Here is a 22,777-nt window from a genome sequence, read left to right on the forward strand (position 1 = left end):
GGCAGTTCTCGGCATCCTGACTTCCAATATACAATTTATTTTGTATATGCCCATCAATTGTAAAGGCAGATAATTGGTATGTACTTACTGGGATGTGTTTGAAGATGCGTATCTGATTGGCAGAATGTTTTTTTATATTTAAAACCTTGAGTCTGACCTTGAAATCCCACGTATCAACACAAAAATTATTGGCAAAGAGCAGGTGATATTGAGAAACGCCAGGTAACGTTTTCAGTTGTGTAAGAGGTCTTTCTAGTTGGGAATCTGGCCAATTAATCAGATGACAGAAAAGGATCACAAGTTTATTTTATTGCGAACAGTGACATTCTTTTCAATACAGTAGCTATGCTTTTTGCATCCAGTTCCACAACAAATGCTTCAAGATCTTTAAAATTAACCCAGTTTAAGTGATTTACATCACATTCAACAAAAAAATGACACATCTATTCACAAGCCATAAAAACAGACTGGATATTCGTACTCTGTTGGCTGTTATTGCTTGAAAAAAAGCTGCATCTTTAGATTCCTTTTTAAAGAATCCATGGATATGCCTGAGTCAAACTGCACTGCTACACACACTTCAGTAAAATGTTGGAAACATGGTTGAGAACTGCAGCAAAGAATCTAAACCCACTAAAAAACACGTCACAACAAAATATATCTTTCAGTATTATCTTTTAATCTAATCATCTGGTCTGATAAGTATTTCACTTTATCAATCCCAAAACTGCCAAAGGCTTAGTGATATTCAGTCTATTCAAAGCTAAAATTGTTGCTGACCTTAACAATATTGCAGACAATGCCTATCATTGCATTACAAGAAAATAGATATATTTCATCAAGCTCACCAGAAGTGAAATCAGTGAAGAATTGTGTTTAATGAATGCTAATATTTTATAAATTATTTAAAACTCATAGGGTTATTATTTCTATCTTCTAATATTGCAAATCTGAAATGTCATCCTTTCCCTTGAAACTGCTGCTAGATTGAAAATGACTCAAAAATATTAGTCCAAATTTTACAACATGTTTTCCACATTGTGTCAGGCTGAAGGAAATATTAATTTACTTACTGAAAACCTTCCGAAATTCTGCAGGATCACAACTCCAATGTGATATGCCCTTCTGAAATATCGCAGCACTACTATACCAAAAATTTCAGTAAACTATTTACTGTTGGGAAGCGATGAGGTGGAATGGAAGGGAGGTGGAATAGATAAGTAAAAGATATCCATTCCTAAAGTATTTTGCTAACATTTCTGATGATTATTTGCTTACTTACATCACAGCATATTTAAATTAGTTCATTGCAATTTTTTTTCTTTGCTGAGATGGCCGTTACAAATAGATGTTTGAACCTCCTGAAATAATTGTATCGAAGCATGATAAGCTGCTAAACTAGGTGACAAATATCACAGTCAGCTCAGTGTTGCAGCAATGTTGAATTGAATAGGAAATGGGTCATAACAAAGCTTGTTAAAAGTACTTGATATAATTTAGAACAAGGACACCTTTTATAGAACTGTCTGCACTAAATGTCAGGTACAACAGTAACAAAAATTAATTCAGGAATTGTGAATTTACAAATTAGATCAAATGATCTGCACAGGTAAACGTGGAAACAACTTACAGGACTTCATAAATAATTATTGCCAACAGTTAAAGAGAAGAATCCCAATAGCCATTGACAGCTCCGAATAATACAAAATGCAGTAATGGTCATTTCCACTTGTCCTTCAATGCAATTCAGTTGCCGCGTTCTGCAGCTTTCCTGGGGTTTTTTTGCTTCATGAATTCTACCTGGTACTTCCCCCACTATCATGCAATATATAATTTGCAATGTTACCTTACTACTAAAAGTCATATTGTAAATCATTTTTGTTGATCTCACAGTTGATACCAGTGTTGAAGTCACAGAGATGCTAATACATTGCCATCACGTTTGTGGTTGCAATAACCCTGATACTTTGATTACATTAATATGATTTAGTTGCGACCTTTCCTGTCACTGCTTTGCTTTAACTGGCAGCCCAATTCCCTGATCTTGCCTTTAATACTCTTACTCATAATTCTAGAGGTGCTACTTTGTGCACAATTATCATTCAAATGAGTGTTAAGCAGTGGTAAAACAAGATGGCTCTTATGATTCAAAATCAATTAACGGTAGATTCTGGCAATCAAATAAAGCAAAAAAGCTAGCTGTGCAGAAATAAAGAGCTTACATTTCAGTCAATAACCTTTCATCAGAAATGAGATATTTTGGATTGTCTTTCTTAGATGCTAAACAACATTTAAAGTAATAGAAGCACACAAAAGCAATGAAACAGCAAACCTTTTGCATGGGACCCAATTTAGTGGTTTTTCTTCAAAATTCCTTTTGTACTTTAACAAAAATATCAAAAAAATGTTAAATGATCTAATAGACTTCTGTAGTGCAAAGGAGTGATTTATCAATTTTTACATGTTTACTGGGTAAACCTAAACTATCCATATTTTACTTCAAGCTATTTTCATCCTTCCAAACAAGTTCCCAGAATAAATGCATCATCTGGTCTGCTCCTATCATTAGTTTCTCTATCTGCTCTGCTTTTCTTGAAAACATGCTTAACTGCAGATTGTTTAGTTTCATCTTGTTTCATGTAAATATACATTCAACTCCATTAGCAGTTACTTTTAAAATATCTTATATCTAAAATTACTGCTGCCTGGTATATTAACATTGCAGAAAGAGTTTGAGGCAAAACAATGTTTCCATCATTTTACTACCAGTTGTATGAGCACAAAAATTCAAAACTACAAAACTTGTGTACAAGGTAAAAACATGTTGTGGGTTTCAATTATAAGGCTCTATCACAAAAGAAATTTGATTCATACTTTTCAGTGTTATTTCACTGGTTTGTACATTAGCATTTTGTAGATTCCAATCTTGAGTCTGAATGTTTATGGGCAAGTAATTTAAAATACCACTTGGGTGGTAGAACCTTTAACAGGCAGAAATATGCAGATGAACTAATTAACTGTATACTCCCCCAACTGCAAAGAGTTCATTTAAAAGAAATGATCTCCTATGAAAGTTTCCCCAATTCCCAGCAGAATGAACACTGTCACTCATGTTTTTCATTTGCATCTTCCTTCGTTTCGATCAGTACTCTATATCTCAGAGTTTTGCTGCCATGAAATTGAAGTGCGGCTTTGCCAGTGGAAAGAGTGGTAAACTACGCTTGAATATGGTCATATCTTCAATTATGCTTGGCTAGAAAAAAAAGATCAGATTGTTAAGGTAACATCTAAACCAAAGTTACACAAGGTCATCATGAGGTCATCTGTGCCGGCTCTATTGCCCGAATAATTAAAAACAAATCCTGGCAATGTCCTCTTTTTTCCCTTATAACCTTAAATCAATTTCCACGTCTGTGAATTTGTCAGATTTTCCCTTAAACAATGCAATGATCTTTGCATTAATCATTCACTGAGGTTACGCATTCCAAATTATACTGACCCTCAATGTGAGAATGCCTTTCTCAGAACAAAAAGTTCAAAAATAACCCAATTGTGTTTTGAATGAAAAAATGTTTTTAAAACTAATTTGCACTATTACAAGGCTATTTATTTCTTAGTTTATATAGCCATAATGAAGGGTTAAGTGAGATTTGTATGTTCGTTTTCACCATAATAGGAAAAATGGGTCTCCCAAAAACTAGTTCATGAGGCGATATAATCTACTGTTATCCCATTTCTTTTTACGATATTTCTTAATATCTTTCTATTAATGTTTAATTCTATAGTTTTAAATCATTTTATCTGTTATAGACACTGATGCAAAGCAATTATTTGACAATTCACTTCCTTATTTTCATTTCCAATAGCACTGCTACCAAATACTATTTCAAAGGGCCTGAATTATTCCTCATCATCCTGCACATATTTTTGTTTCTCAGCAGAAGTGCCTTAGGTTTTGGGCCCTGAACCTGTTGGACAAATTCTACTTGCCATTTCTCAGCTGCATTCTGCTATAAGACTTGGCACAAAGTCCAAAAGCAAAGCAAAGTATGTCAAGATCCCTTGCTTTTATGGATGCTATGCCATATTAATTTGTCAGAATTCATGTCTGTTTTATTTGAATGGAGGTAACAACACTTAAATATAATGCAAATTAGCTTGATTGCGTTAACATTTACTTATTTAAAAGGTAATTTGGAATCCACAAAGGTACGGTAATATTAGAATAGTCCACTACCTATGACAGCAAAACATAGGCTAAATTAACTGATATTTGGAAATGAATAATTAATTAATAGTTGTTACTCTAAGGATTAAAATAAAAATGCTTTTAGGCTACATTTTGGGGAATTATATTATTTCCTTTGTATGGCATTTAAGACATTAGAAAGATAATTACAAAATATGTTTTTAAACCACAGATTGCTAAATTTTCCTGAAATAATTTAAGAACAAAATTGATTGGGGTGATGAAAGCAGCAGTAGGGTAAAATAAGTTATGGAATAAAGAGCAAGAAGCAGAGGAAAAAAAGAATGGAGGTAATTGTCAGAACAGGTACTATAAAAATGCTAGTCTGATTTTTGTTTGTTCAGCAAAATTTAAACCCGTTTAATTTAGTACAATTTAGGATCGGGGGAATTTTAAGTTAATGGCATATGTTAATCACAATAGAGAAGTAACAGACGTTTTATTGACATTGATTTGAATTTAAAGGTTGAGGAGTGATTCAATTTATGCATTTAAAATAATGTAGGAATTTGCTACAGACAAAGAAAGTATTTCCTCTGACGGAGAAAAGTTAGAACAAAGGGGCATAAAATTGCAGTTAGACCAGTTAGGAAATAAATCAGGAAATAACTTTTCTGCAAACAGATGTCTCCAAGATTCTCCCCCATCAGCTCTGGATACCGAGTCAATTGAAGTTATTGATTTGTACATTTTGTGTTGTAGGGATTTTGAGATTTTGAAATGAGTGAATTATTTCAGTTGAAATCCATTGTAACTTAAAAGAATGTCAGGATAAGTGGGAAGCAGCCGAATGATTACTCCTGTTGATGTAAAAAATCAACACTAATTTTTCTGTAAAATATTGGTTTATTATTTTATGTTTTTTCCTGTGTAAAATATAAATATAATCTACAGTGGTTAAAGTTCAAAAGTTATGTTAGCTTTGAAGGAACATAGTTTTAAGTAACCTTGGAATGTAAGTGGAAGCATGAGTAAATGAACCTAATTTGAAAGATTAAAACTGGAATGTCAAAAGAACCAGAGGAGCTGCAATTGCTCTGGAGAAAATTTAGAAAGGAGGAACTCTGCAGTTCAGGCAGCATCCATGGTGGGAATGGACAGGTGACATTTCGGATTGGAACCCTTGTTCAGACTCCAGTCTGACCCAGAATACTTTCGGCACTTTGTGTTTTGCTCAAGATTCCAGCATCTGCAGTTCCTTGTGTTAATTTTCAATTTACGAACCTAATTCGAGTGTCAGAAGACACGGAAACAGATCCTTCAGCCCACTGTGTCCATGCTGGCTATCAAGTGCCCATCTACAGTAATCTCATTTACCAGCACTTGGTCCAGAGCAATTGGTCCAGCAATTCAAGTCTCTAGATATTTCTTACATGTATCTGTTACCACACACTCAGGTAGTGCATGCTAGATTGCATTCTGGATTGTTGATAAGAGTTCTTCCCTAGATTCCCTCAAAATATCTTACCTTTCACCCAAAACCAATGTTCTCTAGTTCTTAAACACTTCTGTTGAAGGGAAAAGTTATCCACTATCTACCCCGTCTGCAATTCAAATTTAATATCGCTATTGTCCCTCCTCAGCCTCCTCCACTGCAAGGAAACAAACACATCCTTTCTAGTTTTTCCTCATAACGACAACACTCCATGCAACATCCTGATGAATGTCCTCTGCACCATCCCCAGTGGAGTGCAATATTCCTTCCTTTAGTGCCGTGATTGGAGCTGCACACAGACCCCCAGTTGTGGCCTAACCAAAGCTTTTGAAAATTGCACCATTACATTCTTGCCCCTACATGCCATTCCCTGACAAATAAAGCAAATATCCCATGCACCTTTTTCACTACCTTATCAAGCTATGCTGCCACCTTCATGGAAGACTTGTACGCCAAGGTCTCTGTTCTTCAATACAATCAAGAATGTATAGTCCAACTATTATTGTCATCTCAAAGTGCATCATCATGCAATTATTAATAGTAAGTTCCACCTGCCGTTCCTGTCTTCGTTTTACTGAGTCATGTAATCTAAGATTATCCTCCTCCTTATAAACAACACCAGCTTTTGTGTCATCTGCAAACTTCCTACATTCATATCCAAATGTTTATTATATGTTACAAAGGCACTATTCACCGTACTACACAACCGGTCACAGGATTGTAATCACAAAAACAACTCCCACCACTACCTTCTGCTTCCTATTGCCAATTTTGGATCTAGTGTGGCAACTTACTTTGGATCCCATAGACTCTAATCTTTTAGGCCAGTCTTTCATGTGGGACCTTGTCAAAGGCCTTGTATACATGTAGAACACTTCAATTGCACTGCCCTCAACAGCACATTTTGTTACATCTTCCAAAAATTAAATCATCAGGGTGGCACAGCGGTAGAGTTGCTGCCGTACAGCACCAGAGTCCCGGGTTTGAACCTGACCATGGGTGCCGTCTGTATAGAGTTTGTACCTTTTTCCCTGTGACCAAGTGGGTTTTTTCCAGGCGCTCTAGTTTTCTCCCACATTCCAAAGACGTGCTTGGTTTTTAGGTTAATTGGCTTCTGTAAATCCCTGGTGTAAAGGATAGAACTGGTTTATGTGATCATTGGTGGGCAGACTTGGTGGGCTAAAGGGCCTGTTTCCATTCCGTTTGTCTACACCAAACCAAACCAATCAGCCAGGATCTCCTTCCAACAAAGTAATCCCAACCTTTCCAAGGTATTTATTCACAAAATGCTGGAGTAAATCAGCAGGTCAGGCAGCATCTCGGGAGAGAAGGAATGGGTGACGTTTCAGGTCGAGACCCTTCTTCAGACTGATGTCAGGGGGGCGGGACAAAGGAAGGATATAGGTGGAGACAGGAAGATAGAGGGAGATCTGGGAAGGAGATGGGGAAGAGAGGGACAGAGGAACTATCTAAAGTTGGAGAAGTCGATGTTCATACCACTGGGCTGCAAGCTGCCCAGGCGAAATATGAGGTGCTGTTCCTCCAATTTCCGGTGGGCCTCACTATGGCACTGGAGGAGGCCCATGACAGAAAGGTCAGACTGTCATGGGAGGGGGAGTTGAAGTGCTCGGCCACCGGGAGATCAGTTTGGTCAATGCGGGCCGAGCGCAGGTGTTGAGCGAAGCGATCGCCGAGCCTGCGCTTGGTTTCCAAGTATAGATTAATTCCGTCCTTCAAGAAATGTTTCCAATAACCTATTTAACTCAAATTTAGACTCACAGGCCTGTCGTTACCAGGCTTATAACTGCCATCGTCTCAGTCTTCAAGGCATTTTCAAAACGGTAGCAGAATTATAAGGACAAGTGCATTAAAAAAAAAATCACATACCTGAGGCAAAGGTGGTGCAGGGCTCAAGTTGACATCATTTAGACAGGGAACTTGTTCAATAACAGGGCCTGGAATTAAATTTGCATTCACATGTGAATGACTAATGGCTAAACAAGGAAGATTTAGAAATATTATAAAAGCAATCTTCATTGTTTTTTTGTGTTGTAACTGTATCAGTTGACTGAGTACAGAATTAAGATGTAGACCTACATCGTTAAAACAACTTTCAGGGTCACATGCTAAACGTGATTTCACACATCAAGATTCTGACTGTAGTTTAGTCAAAATTCTATTTTTCAAAGAAATGCAAAAAGTACACGTATACTGTATAATTAAATTACAAAAATTCTGTATTTTTAGAGTTTTGTTTTAAAGTTAAAACTGGAGAATAGGCAAACATTCATTTAAATTTCAAATTATTCGTGTTATGAAGTAATCGTAACGGTGATAAATACTTGATCTGTACCAGTTAATAAATTATTCCTGGGTAAGTGATCTATAGCAATATAAATTTGCATTATAACTATAAATATAACTATATTCATGTTATTCCCTTTGTCATGTATCTGTACACTGTGGATGGCTGAATTGTAATCATGTATTATCTTCCCGGACTGGTTAACATGCAACAAAAGCTTTTCACTGTACCTTGGTGCATGTGACAATAAACTAAACTCAAGCCAAGTATACATTAAGTAGGAACATTCTTCAAAATGCTGCAGCAACATAAGAATGTGAGCATGCAAATTCTCAAAGAAAAAGTGCAAATGTGGGTAAAGCAAGAAAATAAATCAAGGAATACCCTTTCATCCAAAGAGCATCAAATACAAAAAAATGGTTGGTCCATAACTGGATACTGAAGTGTTTAGGTTGAATTATACACATCCTTTCTTTCAAGCTCTTAGGGTTCTTGGGAAAACACTTAGTATTTTGGCAAATGATTCTATTCACAACCAAGCAGCTGGTATGTCTCCCGGAGTTAACTCTCCTGCAAACAGACTCCATTTTTACTCACGGCATTACAATATAAATTACGGCACATATTCTTTCCAGGAAAATAGGATAAAAATGCTGCAATCTAATTGAGTCAAAATTAATATATGATTAGATGGTGAACGAGATAAAATTATATTTCTGTCAATTACCGCACAGATTTGTTTATTGAACAGAAATTTGCTTAAAACCAGCATGTGACTATCGGTGTGCTACTACCCAACAAAATACTAGGAAATGGATTATACAGGAATGCACTAATTGTTTACATTATTGTTTGATAACATGGGACAAACAGGAAATCAAACTCAACTGATCTCTGCCCCTTAGTTTTCATATTTTCCTTGGCCTTTATAGAAAACATGGTAATTATCTGGTGTTTTCATCATTAGTTGAAGGCCAGATAAAGGAGAAATGGAATAGCATTGACAACAATGTTAAACTCTGGTTTCTTTGCATAGATATTATCATACTTGCTAAATGCTCCTGGGATATTTTCTTCATTTTACTTTCTTTAATCTTTTCATTAATAATAAGCAACAGTAGCACTACCAGAGAGAACACTTTGAATTTGCAAGTATTCTCTCCATTAGTGCATTGGGCTCATTGTGTTAAACATTTCCACTGCACTGCCAAATCTAGACAGAAATGTGACACAGCTAAACATTTTGTTATTCGATGCTACTTTTAGATTTATGTAGGAAACTCTTACATTCACGACAGTTTTTATGGAATCCAGTTTCTAAGAGTAAATCTGTAAAAGTGTTTCAGATACTCACAAGGATCCATGTCTCGGGACAGAACATGCACCGAGACCTTGCGCCTCCTAGAACCATCGACTGCCAGGAGCTCCTGCAGATGAAGAACAATTGGTCATTACACTGCAATAAGAAATAATTTTCATGATGTTGAAAGGATTTTTTTTAATGATCCATCTTTCTAACAAGATTTCTGCCAACAGTGTTTACTGGGCACTTGCAAGCATACACCTTAAAAGCTGATCTTAAAAGTGTTTTTTCCCCCACAATACTAAAGAAGCCCCACCATTAGATTAGACTTCAATGCTGCAGTTCATTATCATCACCAGCAATTTTAAAATAAAATATTGATTTATAATTGTGGACATTACTGGCAAAATTTGTTATAAGCATCTCCTATTGATCTCCATTGAAGCCAAGAATTTTTCAGTCCGGAAAATAAGAAGAGGTAGAAATAGAAGTTGCCCTTGTAAGTTTTGGAGTTGGGAATTATAATATGAATGGTTTAGGTTAAAGCAGGCAAACAATGATCCTTTTATAAAAAACAGCATTACACTTATTGCATTTATATTTATCCTTGCTTGAATTATGCCACCTGTGCTTCATTAATGTGGACTGGCCGAACTCTGGCGCAGCAGATTGTATTGCTGTCTCATAACTCCATTGCTGGAGATTCATTCTGCCCTCTGGTGCTGTCCACATGGAGCCTGCACATTCATTCTGTGCTGGGTTGGAAGCAGAGTGCTCCTACCCTGCAATTGTGCTAATAAATTAACATAACTGTAAATAGCCTCTGGTGATGGGTGAATTGGGGAGAGTGGGGATGTGTGGGTATGCGTTGAGAGGCATGCAAGAGACAGAATGCAGAATTGACTACTTATACTCCACCCTCAAGCTCCATTTCTAGGTTTTTTTTGGCAGTGTGCCATTGTAATTTTCCAAAATTGTAATGCATTATTTGGGAAAAACATTAGCTTTTGTGTATCTTCAACCAAACAAAGCTGGCAATCATTAAAAATTGCAGCCCTTCTGCAAGAGCCAAGATTTAGATTGACAATTACTGTGGACGTGGCAAACAGCAGATTCTGAAGCCTTTCTTGTGGCAGCTGCTTGGCTGCAGTGATGAGATCTGGCAAAGATCACTAAAGATGGATATGAACTGCTGAACTATGCCAGTGCTATGCTGTGAATCTGTAAACAGCAACCACTAAGTCGGTATTGCTTCTACAATCCTGGTGAATGCCCAAAGGAGAGCAGCTGTTTGGGTGGGTTTTTGTAGTGCTTCACTAAACAGCAAAGTTACCTTGTGGTTGGAGATGAATGAGGAACTCAGGAAGAAGATATTGCGTTTGGAAGGAAATATATGACATATGAATTAAAAGAACAAAGATAACATTCCTCGATTCAATGTTACAATTGCACAGCCTTGCATGCACTTCCTGTGAATTACTGTGGAATTTAATGCTTTCAAAAAGAGTGACAAAACAATTTGATACTATCCGCTGATGACACAAGCCAAACAATTACATTCAAGGACAATCTTATCTCTCAGTGGAGATAATGAGCTCTATGAAGTGAACATGTACATTAGGCCAGAATTTGCACCAAGGATCCCTGCTGTTGCTAGGCAACAGCTTGAGTCACATTTGTATTTTCATCTTTTTTTAATGTGCAATCTGTTACATTTGCATATGAATACTGAATACATATTAAACCATTTTCTGCAAGGAATAAATTGGAAACCATTACGCGTTTGGGCTAAATATTGCTATGTGGCACAATGTACAAAAAAATATTAACATGATGTGATAAAACTATGTCTAGTTCAGATATCAAATACGCTGTCAAGGTTACTTCCTGAATTAATAACTGCTGTAGTTTTTAATATAGGACACTGAATATCATCTGCTGTAGCTAAAATTAGTCAGCGATTTAAAATGGCAGACCGCATTCACACGAAGCATTAAATATGGTTCACCTTTTATGGTTTGCAGGCTTTATAATCTAAGCAAGTGCAATTATCAAATGAAAACAGAGCTTATTTCTGAAAACTATAATTTGCTACAGGGTAACCTACATATTGTGGTTTCGCATGGAACTGTGAAGTTTTCAAATGCAACATGGATCTTCCACAGTTTACCTCACAATGAGATATAATTACCAGATCACTGATTTATAGTAATTCAACATATGTATAAGTATTTTATAAAAAATTATTAATGCTACAAAATTGTAATACTTTCAGGCTTTAATATTTTAAAGACATTGGAAGTCATAATTACCAAGTCAAAATATATATTTTCAATGTTGTCTCAACCTTTTTGCCTTCAAAGCTTCAGGCACTCAAAAAAATGATAATAAACTGCCGACTGTGTTCGTGTGGAGAAAGAAGAGGGAGAAATTGGACACTCAGAAAGGAAATACAAGATATTTCTGAGAATGGGACAGGCAGCATCTCTGGAGAGAAGGAATGCGTAACGTTTTGGGTTGAGACCCTTCTTCAGACTGGAGGGTCTCGACCCAAAACCTCACCCATTCCTTCTGTCTAGAAATGCTGCCTGTCCTGTGGAGTTACTCCAGCATTTTGTGTCTATCTTCGATTTAAACCAGCATCTGCTGTTCTTTCCTACATATTTCTGAGAAAGTTGCCTTTACAGTTTTTCAGTGCATGCTATACTCTGGGAATGCTGGGGAAAATAGTTTAAGATTGAAGCTAATAAAGATTTGCTCTGTGTCTGTACCATCAAAACATTTCCCTTGGTACTGCCACATGAAAGAATAGTTATTGGTTCCTGTGATCAGATTGCACTAGAGGATGATTTTCCAAAAAGTCTGCCCAAGCACTGGGAAAGTTTGAAACATTTTGGTAAATCAGCAGCAAATAATTATACTGGTTTTGTCCTTATGGAAGATACCATGAACCAAAAACAAGGCTTTATTCCTTTTACACCTCAGGATATGACCTACTAACTCAAAATGCCAGTAGGAAGCTCTGATTCTCACTTGATATGCCATCTAAGAGTCTAAATTTGTTTTTAATTGTCATAGCGCTTACATCACAAGCCTCCTCTTTGCTCACTCCAACCATCTCCTTCACTCTGTAATCTTAAATTTGTAACTTATCCTCTTAATTTTCCTGGCACTGAAGAAAGAACATCCAATTGAAGTGTTAACTGCTTTTCACAAATATTGCCTGATCTGCCAAGTATTTTCAGTATCTTCTGCTATTATTTCAGACATAATTTGCTTTTCGCTTAATTTGTTCAAATTACTACAGGTCTTAATCATCCTATTATCAGGGAACCTTTCAAGGATTGCATGGTAACAGAAACAGTGCACAGCATGAAAATTGTCCATTTGGCCCACCACGATCAGCACATTCACAGCCACAGCTCTACTTAGTTACACCATTGCGCTGCCCTGTGCCCATGCTGACATTTTGCCCATTTACAATCCTAACTACCTGCACTAGATGCAAATACAAACAATATTTGTAACGGGAAATATTTTCATCTCTGTAAATGTTCACACTGAAAAGTAAAATGAGATGGGGAGGAAGAAAATTGTACATTTGTATCTAAAGCCAGGTTTATTAGTTGTGAGATTACTTGGTCAACAAAGATGATGCTATGGCAGGATAAATCAAACAAACATCCAGGTTCAATGAAGGCTATTTTTTATAGAAGATGGAGAAGCCCAACGTCTGCAGAAATATTATAAAAGATCTCAGTTGATCTTGCAATTCATACGACAAAAGACACCTTCATGCAAGATGTGAGAAAATCTAAACAAATAATTTATAATTCCAATTTTCTGTTATTGTATGGTAACATGAATGGTACCTTGCAGAAATGTATTATGTCCTCTTTAGTCAGCGTCTTCAGGTGTGCTACTTCAATGTTATCTGCAATCACAATTCAAGTACCCATTTATCGTAACATTTAGCAACAAATACATTTCCTTGTTACCAAAGACATTCTCATCTTAAACTAAGTTGGTTCAATTATGCTTTCTCATGAAAACCAAGTATGGTTACATGTACGTTTCAACTGAAGTGAGACATATAATTCAGCTTAACCAAATAAAGTGATAAATTTGTGTACTATATAAGGGAACACAACTAACCACATCAGCTTTCGAGTACAGGCATTCTATATATTTGTACCAGTGAGATATTATGGTATTTTAAAGTGTTATATGGCTTTTAAATCAATACATTCAAAAATGCCCGATTTTTAATTTTAATTATTTTTTTATTAAACTGGCACTTGTCTTGAAGTCCAGGTGCAGTCCAGGATTGAGAAGAAAACTGCTGGAATCATGGCTTAAGCTTGCATGAATTAAACTTGTGGCACCAGCTACCGATTATTACAATTTGCTCCAATGTCATAACAAGGCGACGATTCCCAATCGTCACTTTTTGCTGCCAGAGAGCATAACCTCAGGTCAGAATAAACCTGAGGTGCTGTCATTCTACTATATTTATATTTTCTATTGGCCATCTACAAACAATGAGCAACGGCTTGAGGGGGAAGGGCATCACCCTTCTCTCTTGTCCGCAGAAAAGAAAATGGGCAATAAATTGTAACCCTAACCCAATATTTGGCATATTTAAACAAATATTATTTGTGTAAATCACCATTTTATATTCTGATATTTTGAATCCTAGCTTAAAAAATTCTGGCAATGTTACTAGCATCCAAAAATTGTCAACAATGTTTATTTTATAATACCTCGATCAAAGTTGTATTGCTGAGAAATGATTTCGCTCCAATGCTTAGCACACTCAGCTGAGAGTTTCTTTGGTTTGTCAAGTCGCCTTATCGCCAGAGCTTGAACATGTTTCTGAAAAGCCTCCTCTGTCATCTCCTCTATATGCTTTTCCATAGTCCTTAGAAAAGCCTCGACTCTACTTTCCAGGTAGCTAGGAGGTCTTTCCGACTGGATGATAAAACGTAGTCCTTGAACGCCATTTGCACGACGTGGACCACTGAATACAATATAACCTGCCATGAAGGAAAGATGACTTCAAATAAGCATAAATGTTTAAATTATGTGTAAATCCAATGGGAATTCATTACTCTTCATACAATTTGGAAGCTTGCAGAGATTAACATTGTAGGTTACACAATCGCAAAATATTTAGCACGTTCAACAGAAAGACACATTTTATATTGTTCTCAGAGGGAACAAGGTAGGTCTGGTTGCAAAGGATAAAGTGAAATGAAATATAAAAAGGAATAGAAGTTGGCCATTCAGCCACTCAATCTGCTCTACTATTTAATAAAGTGGCCGTTACACCACAGAATTCACCTAATCCATAATCCTTTGCCCAGTTCATTAATCAGACATTTGCATTTCAATCTCAGTCATGAAAATTTCAAATGACTTGCACCCACAGCCATTTGATAGTGTTGCAGATACCCGTGGTGAAAATAAATTAATTCTGATGTTACTCTTAAATTGTCCACAGCAAGTAATTTCATCACCAATCTCCCCGCTCAATAGACAATAGACAATAGGTGCTTCTTGCTTGATTCTTGCATCACATTCAAATCAACTACAGAATTATAACTTTAGACCAAAAAAAACTTTAGAAAGCTTTCAGTAAATGTAACAAATAACACCATTATTGGATTCTAATACTGACAATACCGATCAAACAAAATAAGACAATTTTAGAGATTTTTAGAGATACAGATATTTGTATAAAATCATGAGAGGAATAGATCGGCTAGATGCACAGATTCTCTTGCCCAGAGTAGGGGAATCGAGGACCAGAGGACATAGGTTCAAGGTGAAGGGGAAAAGATTTAATAGGAATCTGAGGGGTAACTTTTTCACACAAAGGGTGATGGGTGTATGGAACGAGCTGCCAGAGGAGGTAGTTGAGGCTGAGACTATCCCATCGTTTAAGAAACAGTTAGACAGGTACATGGATAGGACAGGTATGGAGGGATAGGGACCAAGCGCAGGCAAGTGGGACTAGTGTAGCTGGGACATTGTTGACCGGTGTTGGCAAGTTGGGCAGAAGGGCCTGTTTCCACACTGTATCACTCCATGACTCTAGAGGCTTGGCATTTATTCACAATGAACTTTGAAATAACTATTTGAATTTCTACTAACACTCTCTTGTGCCAGGCAGAACTTGTCCTAACGTCAACAAATTATCTTTCGATTCCTCTCACTTTCTCCAACTTATAGATGTAGCCATGAGCACTTGCATGGGCACCAGCGATGCCTCCTTTTAGTTGGTTACATCAAATAGTCCTTGTTCCATGCGTACACTGGCCCTATCCCCTAACTCCTTCTCCGCTACATCGACTATTGCATCAGGGTTGCCGCCTGCACCTGTGCAGAACTCATGGAGTTCATTAACTTCACCACTAACTTCCAGCCTGCCCTCAAATTCACCTGGACTACTTCTGACACTTCTCTCACCTTTCTTGATCTCTCCATCACATGGCTCAGACTGTTGACTGATGTCTACCTACTGACACCCATAGCTAACTAGGCAACACTTCCTCCCACCCTATTTCATGCAAAAGATGCTATCCCCTACTCTCAATTCCTCCGTCTCTGCCACATCTTCTACCAAATCGAGGCTTTCCATACGAGGAGACCGGAGATGTCCTCATTGTTTAATGAACGTGGTTTCCCTCCGGTTGTCGTAGATTGATCCCTCACCCACATCTCTTCTGTGTCATGAAGTTCTGCTCTTGCTCCCTCTCCACCCAGACGTAACAAGGATAAAGTTCCCCGGTCTCATCTTTCACTCCACCAATCTCCCCACTCAATAGACAATAGACAATAGACAATAGGTGCAGGAGTAGGCCATTCAGCCCTTCGAGCCAGCACCGCCATTCAATGCGATCATGGCTGATCACTCTCAATCAGTACCCCGTTCCTGCCTTCTCCCCATACCCCCTCACTCCGCTATCCTTAAGAGCTCTATCCAGCTCTCTCTTGAAAGCATCCAACGAACTGGCCTCCACTGCCTTCTGAGGCAGAGAATTCCACACCTTCACCACTCTCTGACTGAAAAGTTCTTCCTCATCTCCGTTCTAAATGGCCTACCCCTTATTCTTAAACTGTGGCCCCTTGTTCTGGACTCCCCCAACATTGGGAACATGTTTCCTGCCTCTAATGTGTCCAATCCCCTAATTATCTTATATGTTTCAATAAGATCCCCCCTCATCCTTCTAAATTCCAGTGTATACAAGCCCAATCGCTCCAGCCTTTCAACATACGACAGTCCCGCCATTCCGGGAATTAACCTAGTGAACCTACGCTGCACGCCCTCCATAGCAAGAATATCCTTCCTCAAATTTGGAGACCAAAACTGCACACAGTACTCCAGGTGCGGTCTCACCAGGGCCCGGTACAACTGTAGAAGGACCTCTTTGCTCCTATACTCAACTCCTCTTGTTACGAAGGCCAACATTCCATTGGCTTTCTTCACTGCCTGCTGTACCTGCATGCTTCCTTTCATTGACTGATGCACTAGGACACCCAGATCTCGTTGAACTCCCCCTCCTCCTAACTTGACACCATTCAGATAATAATCTGCCTTTCTATTCTTACTTCCAAAGTGAATAACCTCACACTTATCTACATTAAACTGCATCTGCCATGTATCCGCCCACTCACACAACCTGTCCAAGTCACCCTGCAGCCTTATTGCATCTTCCTCACAATTCACACTACCCCCCAGCTTAGTATCATCTGCAAATTTGCTAATGGTACTTTTAATCCCTTCGTGTAAGTCATTAATGTATATCGTAAATAGCTGGGGTCCCAGCACCGAACCTTGCGGTACCCCACTGGTCACTGCCTCCCATTCCGAAAGGGACCCATTTATCCCCACTCTTTGCTTTCTGTCTGTCAACCAATTTTCTATCCATGTCAGTACCCTACCCCCAATTCAACACATTATTCTCCGACATTTCCGTCACCTCCAATGTGATCCCACTAGTAATCAGACCATTCCACCTCCACCCTTTTCTGCAGGAACCACCCCCTCCGCAACTCCTTGGTTCACATCCTTTCCCATCCAAACCACCCCCTCCCCGGGTACTTTCCCCCTGCAATCGCAGGAGATTTAACGCCTGTCTTTATACTTCCTCCCTTGACTCCATCCTGGGACCCCAGTAGTCCTTCCAGATGAGACAGAGGTTTGCATGTACCTCCTCTAACCTTGCCTCTAGTGGTGCCAATGTGGTCTGCTGTACATTGGCACAACCGAGCGTAGACTCGGTGACTGCTTTGCCGAACATTTGCACTCAGTCTGCCAAGGCCTACTAAATCTCCCGGTTGTTGACATTTTTAACTCCCCTTCCCATTCCCGTACTGACCTTTCTGTCCTGGGCTTCCTCTGCCAGAGTGAGAGCACGCACAAAATGTAAGAACAGCACCTCATATCCCGTTTGGGTAGCTTACAACCAAATGGTATGAACATTGATTTCTCCAATTTTGGGGAACTTCTACAAATATCTCCCTGCCCCCTCTCCTTAACTTTTTTATTGCATTCCCTTCCCCTGAACCCTGGCTGACATTGCACTGGTTTCACTCCCCATCCCCATCCAAACAAAAATACTTCAACAAGCTTTACATTTCACAACTATGTATTTATTTTGGGCTCACACCTGTTTCTAACCAACAATCTGCTTATAAGGGACCCCTTCTCCCAGTATATTTATATTTTCCCACTTCCTCTGTGCAATCAGTCTGAAAAAGGATCCCGACCCCAAAACGTCACCTATCCATTTTCCCCACAGATACTGCATAACCTGCTGAGTTACTCCAGCATTTTGTGTTCATCTTTGAAATACCTACTCCTGATATGTTTGCAAGTACTGGAAACATAATGGAGTTTCCATGTTACCAAAAGATTCAACTTCAAATGAACTGCAATTTTTTTCGGAGACTTTCAGATAAATTGGAAAGCAAATTTATATTACATAAATTCCATGTTCATTGAACCAGTTATCAATTCAATCTAATAACTTAAGTTATTTGACCCACCTAATTGTTCTTTGGTCCGCAGCGTGTTGAAACATGGCTCTGATATAATTTGACAAAAAAGCTCCAACATCATATTTTCATGGGTGTTTTGCATGTCTGTCTGGTAGTAAATTTCAATCCCACAGTTGTTGTGCACTTCATTTCTCTGCTGGTACACAAACCATCCTCCTATACATGGTGCACAGGACAACAGCAATCACAGTGTTAGTCAGCAGGAACACCTCTATTCCCTCAGCATCCTAATGACGGAAAGATTTCTGACAGCAATTTGAAGTAGGTGCAAGTGGATCCACTCCATATTCAAACTGTCATCAGTAATCTTTCTCAAAAAGTACCACAAATTCAAAAGTGACTTAATGAACATCACTTTTAATTTTCTTCTAAAAATAGATTTGTTTTATTTTTATAATGATCTGAAAATTTGCAGATTTAAACAAAATCATGTTTTGTAACATTACTTATAGTATAAACAGATTAAGTATTGAAATAGGAATTCTTAAAAAATTGATTGCAAGTTTTATTTTTCAGTGCTCGACATCAAAGACTTAAGGAAGACTGAGTAAACTGGATTAAAAAAGTCTCTTAAAAATTAGTTGAAAATTTCCAGTTATTGGCGAGTACCTTATATAGAGAGGCTTAAAGTATTGAACACAGCATTAAAACTACTTTGCATTTGATTACATATGTTGTACAATAAATGCACAAATATCAATGTTAACATAAGTCAGTAGCATTGCATGGGTTTAAAAACTAAAGGTCTTTGTAAAGTTTTGGTTAAATGCAATATTTTATATTTGTTCAATTTCAAAAACTGATGATATGTACATTAAATTATAGTTTCATTTGATATTTATGACTGTGTCAGTAGGTTTTGGTTCAATTACAACTCCAGAAACTAGAGTACAAAAGTATAGCTTGGCAATTCAAAGCATTTGTATAGCATTGCCTCCCTAGAAGTGTCATCATCAAAGTGAGAAGCTTTAGATAGATATACAATACGATAGAACATTATTTATCCCAGGAAAGAAATTGGTCTGCCAACAGTCATAAAACACAAGGTACATGAAATTAAAGTGATTGGGGATGTGCAAAAATTGGGGGGGGGGGGAGGGGAGGGGTCAACAGAGGGGGGAGAAGTTGTATAGTTTGATAGTCACAGGAAAAAAGGATATCCTGTGGCGTTCTGTCTGCATCTTGGTGGAACCAGTCTGTTGCTGAAGGTACTCCTCGGTTGACCAGTGTGTCATGGAGGGGTGAGCTGTATTGTCCAAGATGTATTGAGGAGCATCCTCCCCTCCATGTCCACCTCCCATGAATCCAAATCCGCCCCCAGGACGAAGCCAGCCTTACAACAGTGACTACAACTCAGAAGTACATAATTGGGTAAAAGTGCTTTCGGTTTTGAGGTCATGAAACAGGTCAAATAAATGGAAATACATTTGGAATCCCTTATTTTCAGACCAAAATATCCAAATTTCATAGCATTTAGTAGGGAGAATAAACTTGTGAAAATTGATTTTATGATTGCAAATTAATGTATATCAAAGTTGTAATGACCTTGTTTCTTGCACTAAACACTTTTTCTGTCTTTAAAGTGGCATAATTGGATCCCAATTTTACTCTTTAACACTACTTTGATGTTTTAGCATATTAACGTGTTCAAATTGTAAACAGGTTTTATTAGCATTGTGCTAAATCAATCCAGGATTACCTAATAAGCAATTCTCCTTTGTCAATTATTCCTACAAGAGTTCACTGCTTTACCATTGAAACTATTTTAATGAAGAAAGTCAGAAAAATGCATTACTGTTATCCATAACCATGATTTAGATTATACAAAATTTTAATAATAAATTTGCATTGCATCACAGTTATCGACTTTGGTGAACCCTGCCATTTACCAGCTCAATCTGGCTACATTCAGCCTGACCTAATAAATGAGAACGAGCAGATGATTATTTTTGTTATTGTCAGTGGGATGTAGTTGCTTTATTAGAATAGTTCCATTACAAAAACCTCTGAGGAAATTCAAATTTTAATCCTAAATTTTATTATGGTCTTTTTTAAACATATGTAATAAGTAGAAGAATACAACGGACTGGTTTCAAGACACGTCCTGTCTTGAGAGGGCGACCTCTTCACAAATCATCAGAGAACAGCTTCCTTCTAACCAAGATTCCATTCCCATCTACAAAAAACACTGCAAGCAGCAATACTTTCTTCACTGGTTCACAATTAGTTCTCACTGGTTTAAATTTATACCACTCTCCATCAACTCTCTCTACTTTCAGTACGTGTGATAGTTTGAGAACAGTCAACATTTCCCCACCTTTCTTTTGTTTTATCATTCAAGTTAATACAAATACCTACCAGTGTTCAGCAGAACTTTCAATTTGCTTCAATGACTTAATTTAGTTGTTGGATTGTTTATTTTTTGTCTCAGCTGGCACCATAGACAAGATTTTTACTTTATTACAAACTGGTTCCACAGAATAAAATGGTTGGTCAGAACAGGGGATGATAATTCAGGAATTACTTTTAAGAAAAAATGACAGGAAGTAATGTAGTGTTATGTTACCCAAGCAAAACTTTTCTATTATAGCCTTCATGGTGACTAACAATGAACTGAAAATTATTTTAAACTGAAAATTAATAAACCAATGAAAGCAGGCTTACAAATGTTTGGTTATCTGTCTATTAGTGTGCCTAGCAGTATATTAGTGTGTCTATTAGTGTGCCTAGCACGATTATTTAAAAACCTCATCCTGCAAAGTCCTTTTAATTGTGCATTATTTTCAAGTTTGACTGTAATCCACTTAACAGCACTGCAATAAATGTAAATTTGAATTCAATTAACATGAATAAACAAACATGGGATAGAATTTCAGGACACAAGGTGTTAAGCCAAGAGATATGAAAAGATTGCAAACTTAACGTACGATCAGGAAGTTGCACTTCTCTATACCGGGTAAGTTGACTGGGAAGAAGAGGCTTAGTATGAGCATGTTTGATCAGGATGTCTTCAACCATTTGTATGATACTTAACGAAGTCTGCAACGAGGAAGACATTAAACGTTAAAACATGAAAATTATGAGTAAGTAATTTTATTTTAAATTGTACGCAACTTATTGAAGTTAATGGGACACAAGAGATTGCAGATGCTGGAATCTTGAGTTGGAAACAATCTCCGGTTGGAACTCAGTGAATCAGGCAGCATTTGTGGAGGGAAATGGACAGATGACATTTTGGGTTGAAACCCTTCTTCAGAAAAAGAGTTCCATCCCAAAACAACGCCTGTCCATTCCCCTCCCTCTTTAGATTGTACCCGACCTCACTGATTCTCCAGCAGTTTTTTTGTTATGAAGTAAATGTTCATTCGGAACTGTTTCAAGCAAGACTACTGTTTCATCTAGAGATACCACAGCGGGTGAGTTGGCAATTTGGTTCAGCCACATTTATGAAGTCACCTAGATAGTTAATTAGAAACTGTAGATTGCTTAATGCACACCAAATATATCAAGGTTGAAACTTTTAACTTCCTTCAATTTGAAGTGGATTCAAATGAAACTAGTTGGAGTGGGGATTAGCTTTTATTGCATTGTAGATTGCAGGATTGAATGAGTAAGAAAGTAGTTAACAAAAATCTCCACAGTTGGCATGTGTTATTTACTGCTCCCTCGTCTATACCCTTTATCTTTTCACTGTGGCGGTTTGATGTTATTCATGTAGTCTTTTCTGTGACTGGATAGCATGCAAACAAAAGGTATTCCCTGGACCTCAGTTCGGATGACAATAATAATAAACTAAACATTGTTTGTAAAACATAAGGACAAGGGCAATTAGTGGAGATATGAATAAGTAAAATTAGAAAAAAAATAACTTAATGGCAAATTTAAAGAAAAGTCTTACTTTTGAACTATTTCCACAACAAAATATTCCTTTATTGGAACGTTGCTCTCATTGCAGAAATATGACGACAAATGTTCAATGAATATAAAAAAACTTTCATGCTGCTTCTCTTTCATTAAAATGAATATTAACCTGCAATAATGTGTTCTGCCCCCAATAAAAAAATGATCGCAGAATATCTCAGGGGAGTAAAGAAATAACTTGCAAGACACGTAGTGCATAGTTGATCCCCTGTGGCCTTGAACACAATAATTCAAAGAACTGCAATCCTGAGAAAAGGCAAGGTCTTGAAGCAAACGGCAGGGCAGCAAACAGCTTCAGCTACATTGAAAATCCATAAAACATTTAAGTATGTTTATAGTTTTTTTTAGAAACTCAATGATCGAGTTTGCATAAGTTTTATTTTGAGATTTTAGTATAATGTTTATTCCCAAAAATTACAGATTCTTGTAAATGAGCAAGAACAAAAAAAATCACATTATCACAAACTTAATATTTAACATCAAGAGAAAAGTTAAGCA

At 37.4% G+C, this 22,777-nt stretch overlaps 1 protein-coding gene across 3 annotated transcripts in view; it reads right to left on the minus strand.

The window, feature by feature from the left end:
• Positions 1-292: 292 nt before the first annotated feature.
• Positions 293-22,777, minus strand: part of ide (insulin-degrading enzyme) — a 95,264-nt gene continuing 72,779 nt past the window's right edge. For all 3 annotated transcript variants that reach the window (XM_078413721.1, XM_078413719.1, XM_078413720.1), the window contains exons 19-25: positions 21,286-21,397; positions 18,347-18,514; positions 14,056-14,328; positions 13,165-13,226; positions 9,344-9,416; positions 7,572-7,639; positions 293-3,253 (exon numbers count right to left, since the gene is read on the minus strand). In XM_078413721.1, coding sequence (XP_078269847.1) covers positions 3,158-3,253; positions 7,572-7,639; positions 9,344-9,416; positions 13,165-13,226; positions 14,056-14,328; positions 18,347-18,514; positions 21,286-21,397 — 852 coding nt within the window. In that variant the 3' untranslated portion in view covers positions 293-3,157. The remainder of the gene's footprint in view (positions 3,254-7,571; positions 7,640-9,343; positions 9,417-13,164; positions 13,227-14,055; positions 14,329-18,346; positions 18,515-21,285; positions 21,398-22,777) is intronic.

Source organism: Rhinoraja longicauda, chromosome 16 (assembly GCF_053455715.1).
Source record: "Rhinoraja longicauda isolate Sanriku21f chromosome 16, sRhiLon1.1, whole genome shotgun sequence".
Taxonomy (NCBI): Eukaryota; Metazoa; Chordata; class Chondrichthyes; order Rajiformes; family Arhynchobatidae; genus Rhinoraja; species Rhinoraja longicauda.